The sequence below is a fragment of the Myotis davidii genome, unplaced genomic scaffold (genome assembly GCF_000327345.1).
Source record: "Myotis davidii unplaced genomic scaffold, ASM32734v1 scaffold12, whole genome shotgun sequence".
NCBI lineage: Eukaryota > Metazoa > Chordata > Mammalia > Chiroptera > Vespertilionidae > Myotis > Myotis davidii.
The window spans coordinates 100,261-108,476 of NW_006283630.1; the positions used below are offsets into that span (position 1 = coordinate 100,261).

General features: G+C 36.1%; 1 protein-coding gene across 1 annotated transcript in view; it reads left to right on the top strand.

Annotated features, from left to right (window-relative positions):
• The window catches only part of PLSCR5 (phospholipid scramblase family member 5), a gene marked incomplete at its 3' end in the record, with an annotated part of 30,111 nt that overhangs the window by 20,834 nt on the left and 1,061 nt on the right, over positions 1-8,216 (top strand). The window contains exons 3-5 of the mRNA XM_006753805.1: positions 1,964-2,006; positions 2,938-3,158; positions 6,539-6,700. Coding sequence (XP_006753868.1) covers positions 1,964-2,006; positions 2,938-3,158; positions 6,539-6,700 — 426 coding nt within the window. The remainder of the gene's footprint in view (positions 1-1,963; positions 2,007-2,937; positions 3,159-6,538; positions 6,701-8,216) is intronic.

An 8,216-nucleotide genomic window follows, 5' to 3' on the forward strand; every position in this document is an offset into this window, starting at 1 on the left:
AAGATCAACCAAGGACTTATATGCAAGCATATAGGCCTAACCAATGGACACGGACAACAGGGGGGTGAGGGCATGAGAGGGGCGGGGGGTGGTAGGGGGGGACATGGGGATAAGGACACATATGTAATATCTTAATCAATAAAAAATATATTTTAAAAAAACAATTTGCATTACCTACTTTTTAATATAGTCATTTCTCAATTGTGTGGATACTGTATCCCTGTAAATGGACTTCATTTCTAATTACGTAAGGAAAGTTTTACTGTTATGCATTTAGTGACATAACTTTTATTCTGCTTAAATTGATATTTTATCAACATCAGCAGGATATCTGACTTTTTTCTAGTCCAAAGGGAGATGTGAGTGAAAAATTTTCCACAGTAAGCTCTTTCTGCTGTAATTGAGGGCAATGAACTGCTGCATGACCCAGTAGGAGTAAAGTTAGGCAGGGTTAGAACAAGCGACCAGACATTCAGATCCTTGTTGTTTTATTTCGTTTTCTTATAAAAATAAGGGGAATCAATTTTTAAAAAATCACAGGGATTATTATTCACAGAGATTTTTTAAAAATCTTCTCAAAATATTGATTCTAACAGCTACTCTTTTATCCATTACCACAAAAAGAGAGCATAGTTAGTTAAGCACAGTTTCTATTTATATTCTAGGCAAATTTGCATAGGAATCTTCAAGGTTCTTGTAATTTCTTATTTTCACTTAATTAAAAAAAATTTTTACTTTCTTTTTTAATATAAAATGTGAGTTGTGCCTGGCCAGCGTGGCTTAGTGGTTGAGTATCGACCTATGAACCAGGAGGTCATGGTTTGATTTCAGGCCAGGGTATATGCCAAAGTTGCAGTCTTGAGGCTTAGTGGGGCTAATTCAGGAGGCATCCAATCAATGATTCTCAGCACTGATGTTTCTATCTCTCTCTCCTTTTCCTTTCCTCTCTGAAATCAATAAAAATATATATTTAAAAATAAATAATCAAATAAAATAAATGGGAGTTGTATTCAACTGTTTTGATAATAGAGAACATGAAAAGCATCTAATTTTATATACTCTAGTAAACAGGTTGATAATATCTCCAAAAGTTTTCAAAATGTTGTGATGTAATGTTTCATAGCCTTCATGTCATCTTTAACAGTTAGAGCTAATTGTATATAGTCTAGTAAACCGGTTAAGAATATCCCCACAAAATATAATGAACAACATAAACTGATGAACAAAAACAGATCCAGAGACAGAGAAGCATCGATCAGACCATCAAACCTCAGACAGAAGGGGAGGGTGGGAGTAAGGGGAAGAGATCAAACCAAGGACTTCTATGCATGCATATAAGCCTAACCAATGGACATAAGAGGGGGAATAAACATATGTAATACCTTAATTAATAAAGAAAAAAAAGAAAGAAAAGATAAAAATCACAAAAGAAAAAATAGTATAGCTACTTCAGCCTATCTGAATTCCAATAGCTGTCTCTTCAGCTCTGCAAGATTCTTAGACTCTGGTTTTACACAGCCTTTGCTGGGGCTGGGAAACAGATTCCTGCAGTAATATAGGACAGTTGTAAGATTTACTTCATTTTCTTCCTTCTCTTAGGTACCACAGTCCTGTAAGGCCTTTTTTCAAATATCTGAAAAGAACATTTTCATATATATTTTCTGTTTTTTAAGGTATTTATAGCGAGAATACAATTCCTGAATCAGTTAGGCTTTTTTTTTTTTTTTGGACCAGTTGTATAAACTTTAAAACATATAAAGTGGAATATTTTTTGAGCTTTTAAACAAATAGCCAATTTCCATGTTTCCTGTTGTTGGTTTTTTTTTTTTTTTTTTTGCAAAAATAAACATGCTTCTCAAATTTAAAAAAAAAAAAAAAGAAAGAAAGAAAAAAGAAAAAGAAGAATATCCCCACAAGTTTTCAGTGTTGTGATATAATGTTCCCGGTTCTGTCTCCCTCACAGTTAGACCTGATCGTTGTGCACCAGCAGGTGGAGCTTCTTGGAAGTAAGTGTATCCTCTTCTATTAAAATTGTTGAAAATATCTTAGGTTTCAGAAGTTCCTTTATATCTAAATATTTTATAAATGATAGTTAAATGTTTAGAATAACTTTATTTAAAAATAGCACTATTTTATTTTTAAAAAATAAACATTGAAAGTGAAATTATTAGGTTGATGAAAATAAGCCTAAAAGCATAAAACTTTCCAAGTCTTTGGTGATATGCCGTTAGAAATCTAGCATTATTTTTAATCTTAAAATTATTTTTTTAAAATGTGATCATTTCCTTGGTTGCTAGTACTTTTAATTTTTCTTAATAATTCCAGAAATGGAAATCAAGTTTAAGACTAAATTTTAAAAAAATTATCCAAACAAAATTTCACTGTTTTATGATTTCATCAGTGATTCATCAAATTGGCAAATTAACAATAAACAAATTTACAAGTGTGACTAACTTGCAAATCACTTGAGTATTTTTGTTCTTAACATATGATATTATTTTGAAAATATGTCAAATTGAAATAGATAGTAGAATAACATACACCTGTAGATATATTGCCAGACAGAGATTTTAGACAAAATTCTTAGTATCATATGAGTTGTTCCAATAAATTTCATACCAATGACAGAATTATTATTTGAGTACAGCATTCAGTTATTGTTGACAGCATTGCTTTCCCAGTTGAAAGTGGTATTGCATGTTTCCAAGTAGAGCATTGATCTAGAATAAAAATTTATTTATCGCACAGCTCTGTTCTCAGAGTTTACTTTGACTTTCATGGAGAATCCTCAAGTTTTAGAGCATGGATGTAGATTTGTGTAAAGAAAGTACAATATTCTTAATAAATAATCTGTCACTATGTTTGTTTGTTTTTCATTTAAAGGCATGATACTAAGCACAGCATTATTTTGATGAATTTTCTTTTTTGCTCCATCAGTGATACTTGGCACTGAAACTGTTAACAAATATGAGATTAAAAACAGCTTGGGACAAAGAATATACTTTGCCGTGGAGGAAAGTATCTGCTTCAATCGTACTTTCTGTTCCACACTTCGATCTTGCACTTTGAGGATCACAGACAACTCGGGTCAAGAGGTGATTACAGTAAACAGGCCCTTGAGGTGTGACAGCTGCTGGTGTCCTTGCTACCTACAAGAGGTTGGCTCTGGTGTGCTTTTCCCTTCTACTTTTGAAAAGATTAGCAAACACTTCTTTAATAAATGGCATTCATTTAGAACTATGGGGCAATTTAGCCTTTCAATTGTTTGGATTGGTACATCACTCCTTTAGAATCAGAACACCTTGAAGATTTGGTAATTCACTAATATTTTTTCCCTTTCCAACCAAAAATGATAGTGGCTTCTGTGATGTTAATTGGTGACAACAGCTCATGCATCATGTAAATGAGACATACCTTCCTGAATCTTGTTAATAGCATTTAATTGTAATATCTATGAGTTCCACCATTAAGCAAATCTACCCTTTGTCCCTTTGTCTTCTCTCGCTGTAGCAAAATTCAGGAAGTGTCAAGTGATACTGAACTCTTCTAAGGTGGTTTCTCTTAGTTAGGTAATATTATTTAGTACAGATGTCAGATTGCATGCTCTCATTTATGACACACATCAAGGTTTGGAAAAGACAATGTTATTGTTCTAGAGCAGTGGTTTTCAACCTTCTGGCCCTTTAAATACAGATCCTCATGTTGTGACCCAACCATAAATTCATTTTTGTTGCTACTTCATAACTGTAATGTTGCTACTGTTATGAATCTAATGTAAATATCTGATATGCAGGATGGTCTTAGGCGACCCCTGTGAAAGGGTCATTCGACTGCCAAAGGGGTCGTGACCCACAGGTTGAGAACCGCTGTTCTAAAGGGAATGTTCAATTATTTTATTTCAATATATAATAAATTTCATTACTCTTTAATGGACCTGTAATAATAGCTTTTATTGACATAATGCAGGTGATAAAGAACATTTACTTACTTAGACATCTTCAGTATCATGACATCTCTATGAGCTAGAAAGAACAGATTTTACTCTCCACATTTTGCAGTTGAGCAAACTGGTGCTTAGAAACTGGAGATTATTTACCTACGATCAGATATCTAGAAAATTTCATAAATGGGACTTGATCCATGTGTTCTTATTCAAGCCTACGTGTCTTAATGAAGTAGTATATAAATACTCTATTTAGGACAATGGAAATAAATATTAATGAAAGAAGGATAATTAGGGAAGTTTACTCTCCAACTAATTCTCCAACTATTTATAGCTAATCACCTGGCTAAGTGATAAGATAGCTAAGGTACTTATACATGAACCCAAGAATTTCTATCCTCCCACTGAGGATATTTAAGATCTAATATGGCCCAACATGGTATAGTCAGTAGAATATTTGAATATTTCTGATAATTGAAGTTTTATTTTTATAGTAGTCATTATCACATAAATTAAACATTAGATGTATCTTGATACCCATTAATAATTTAAAAATTTTTGTCATAATCAAACCAATAACTTTGAAAGGGATCCCAGAACAATTCTATGTAATTCTAAGCAGTTTTTCTCAAACTACTTTTGTTTATGCAAAAACACTATAGACAGATACATAAGACTATCCTATCTAATAAAAGAGAAACATGGTAATTGGCATACGACCACTACACTGCCCATTGGCTAATCAGCGATATATGCAAATTAACTGCCAGCCAACATGGCGGCCAGCAGCCAGGCAGTTTGAAACTAACATGAGGCTTGCTTGCTTCAGTGACAGAGGACTCCAACGTCCCCTGCCTGCCGCTGCAGGCCTCTGACTTGCAACTCTAAGCAACTATGTAGCAAATATAGAAGCTAAACAAAACCCCAGAAACCAGCTTTAGTCCATGGGCTTCAGCCAGCAGGATTGCAACATTGTAAGCAAAGGCCAGAAACCTACTTTCAGCAGCGGAGGCCTAAGAGCTGGAGCCAAGCCTCAAAGCTAAAGCTGGCCCAGAATAAAAAAAAAAAAAAAGGAAAAAAAGGAGCAGTTGGGAGCTTCTGTCCCCTGCCAGACTGAAAACAGCCCTCAGCCCCTCACCCAGACTGGCCAGGCCCCCCAGTGGGTAACCCCATCCTGATCCAGAACACCCTTCAGGGCAAACCAGCCAGCCCACCCATGTACCAGGCCTCTATCCTATATAGTCAAAGGGTAATATACCTCTGAGCACCGGGATCAGCGGAGCTGTGAGGCCTCCCGGCACCGGGATCAGTGTGACAGGGACAGTGCCCAAACCCCCTGATCACCCTGTAGCTCTGTGTGTGACAGGGGAAGGCACCCCAATCCCCAGATCAGCACTGCTCTGTGCCTGATAGGGGGGAGCTCCCCAACCCCCTGATCGCTCTTTGGCTCTGTCTGTGACAAGGTGCGGGGCCCCAACCACCCCCTCCACGGGCCCTGCTCTGTGTGTGACGGGGTAGAGCCATAACCTCCCCATCAGCCCTGCCGTGAATGTGACAGTGGCGGTGCCCCTACCCCCTGATCGGCCCTGCTCTGTGGGTGATAGAGGGCAATGCCCCAACCCCCACCCCATGGGCCCTACTCTGTGCTTGACAGGGGGCAGTGCCCCAACCCCCTGATTGGCCCTGCTCTGTGCATGACAGGGGGTAGGACCACAACCTCCCCAATCGACCCTGCTCTGAGCCCGACCAGGGGCTGCACCTAGGGATTGGGCCTGCCCTCTGCCACCCGGGAACAGGCCTAAGCCATCAGGTTGTTATCTCCCGAGGGGTCCCAGACTGTGAGAGGGCACAGGCCAGGCTGAGGGACTCCTCCTCCTCACCGAGTGCACAAATTTTTGTGCACTGGGCCTCTAGTTAACTTAATAAATAAGAAAAGACAGAATGAGATCTGCTGATGGAGAGTTAGTTTGATTTAAAAGCAAACAATTTTCATTATTTGCACCCACTTCCAGCTTATTATACAAAGGATTTTTTTTTTTGAAAAATCCAATAATTGCTTGTTCTTAACACTTTGGAAAAAGTTAAACAGTGATGATATAGAACACAGAGGATCTGGAAGTTGACAATCTGAAGAGAAGAAATATGCATACTTAATAATTGATAAGAGGCTTAAAAATAGATGTGTATTGTGGCAACAACTGAAAAGAAGCAGATACTAGGGCCCTCAGGGGAAACAACTTTCCATGCTTGACAAACTGCTGTAATTGGAACAAAAATGGCAAAGAATCCAGTGTCCTAGGTTCAAAAGACAGTTCTGGGATAGGTTCTCTTTAGGAAATAAGATCAAAGATATGGACTTTTAGTGCATAATACCAAACATACACCTACACAATGAGTTTCTTCATTTCTATAAAATATGAATAAACACTGCTTTGCTTCCTTAGAATCAGATATTTAAAATGACTTGTATAATGTGAAAATAATTTCATAAAAGTATATTGTTTAGAAGTAAATTTAAATTATAATAAAATTAAAATACAATAAGAGAATCAATACAATTAGAGAATCTTATTTTATTATTATTTCTTCTCACAGTTAGAAATCCAAGCTCCTCCTGGTACTGTAGTTGGTTATGTGGCACAGAAGTGGGACCCATTTCTGCCTAAATTCACAATACAAAATGCAAACAAAGAAGATATTTTGAAAATTGTTGGTCCTTGTGCAACATGTGGCTGTTTTGGTGATGTGGATTTTGAGGTATGATCGACAAAATGAAGGAAGTTTTCGCTTAGATCCTGATTTGTTGCAACATAATTCAATTCTTTTAAATGTTCAAATAATGAAATATTTCTGTAATAAATTTAGAAAATAATATATATTGTGAAATAATGTAATAAACCAATATTTTACATCACTATAGTAACTCATAATTTCAGAAACACTAAGGAATTTTTAAACATACTACAAAAATTTTATTTATTTAGAAGTATAGCACCCATGGTATAAAGCAAATATATATAGTTTAGAGTCACATAAATTATATCCTATAGCCCTGGTGGTAACATACCCCAGTTCAGATCTCATCTCAGAAGCACATTCCATTAAAATATCACTAATTGAAAAGTTATGTTCATAAGACCTGCTATCTTTGTTTTATAGAACAACATATTCTCACATAAATGTATTTATGTAAATTGAATGTTAAAAAACAATAAGTTGTTGCATATCAATATGAACTATCTTAGTTTGTCCCCCTTAGGCAGAGGATATGGTCTGATTTAAACTGTATATTAATTTTTTATTTATTCATTCATGTGCACCACCTAAGATGTTCAGTTTAACAGCATTCACATAAGATACAATGAAAATTTTGCAAAAGGAGATCTCTTAACTCCACTCCATTCCAAAAAGATGTGGCGTGGCTCTAATAAGAATAAAGTATAAAAACATGCCCTATGATCAAAGAAGAAATTAGACATAGAGTTTTAATATTCTGGGTATAGGGATGTCCTAAGTAACTTTCTCTATTTTCTATCTTTTGACATACTGAAAATGAAAGTTTATATTGAATCATTTTCAGCCTTTGAATGGGAAACAAGGCAAGCAAATGAATAGCTGATAAAGTTTCATTGTGAACGCCTCGCTGAGGAGGACTATAGATTTTTTTTTTATGTCAAATTAGTCTGAACTTCCTATGTGGTATACTAGGACTTTTTAATGCAAAAATATTGCTTATGATTGGTTATTCAAGAAATTAGCTACTAAATGTCTAAGTATAATATAAAAATGAGATTAAGCAATGGCTAATAAAATTTAAATGTGTTTGTATTTATAAAATCAGTAATAAAATTTAGAAGTTAACAAATTGTACCTAGAAGTGAAGCTAATTCCTCCTAAAGCCTTTATCTATTTCTCTCTCTCTCTCTCTTTCTCTCTCTCTCTCTTTTTTTTTTTTTTATGAGGAATTGAGGTTTAAAATTTGGACCTCCAGTAAGGAATTACCGTATTTGCCGGCGTATAAGACGATTTTTTGGCCCTGAAAAATATGCCTCCAAGTGGGGGGTCGTCTTATACGCCAGGTACACTTCTCATACACTGCCCATAGTGCTTGCCCCGTGCCATAGTGGCCTTCCGATGCCCGCCCACTTCATTCCACATACCGTTCAGGCATCAGCAACGCTGCTGGGTGTATGCTCGGCTGTTATGCGATTTTGCTGTTATGCGATTTTACCACACTCGCAAAATCGCACACAGCCGACCATAACCCCAGCAT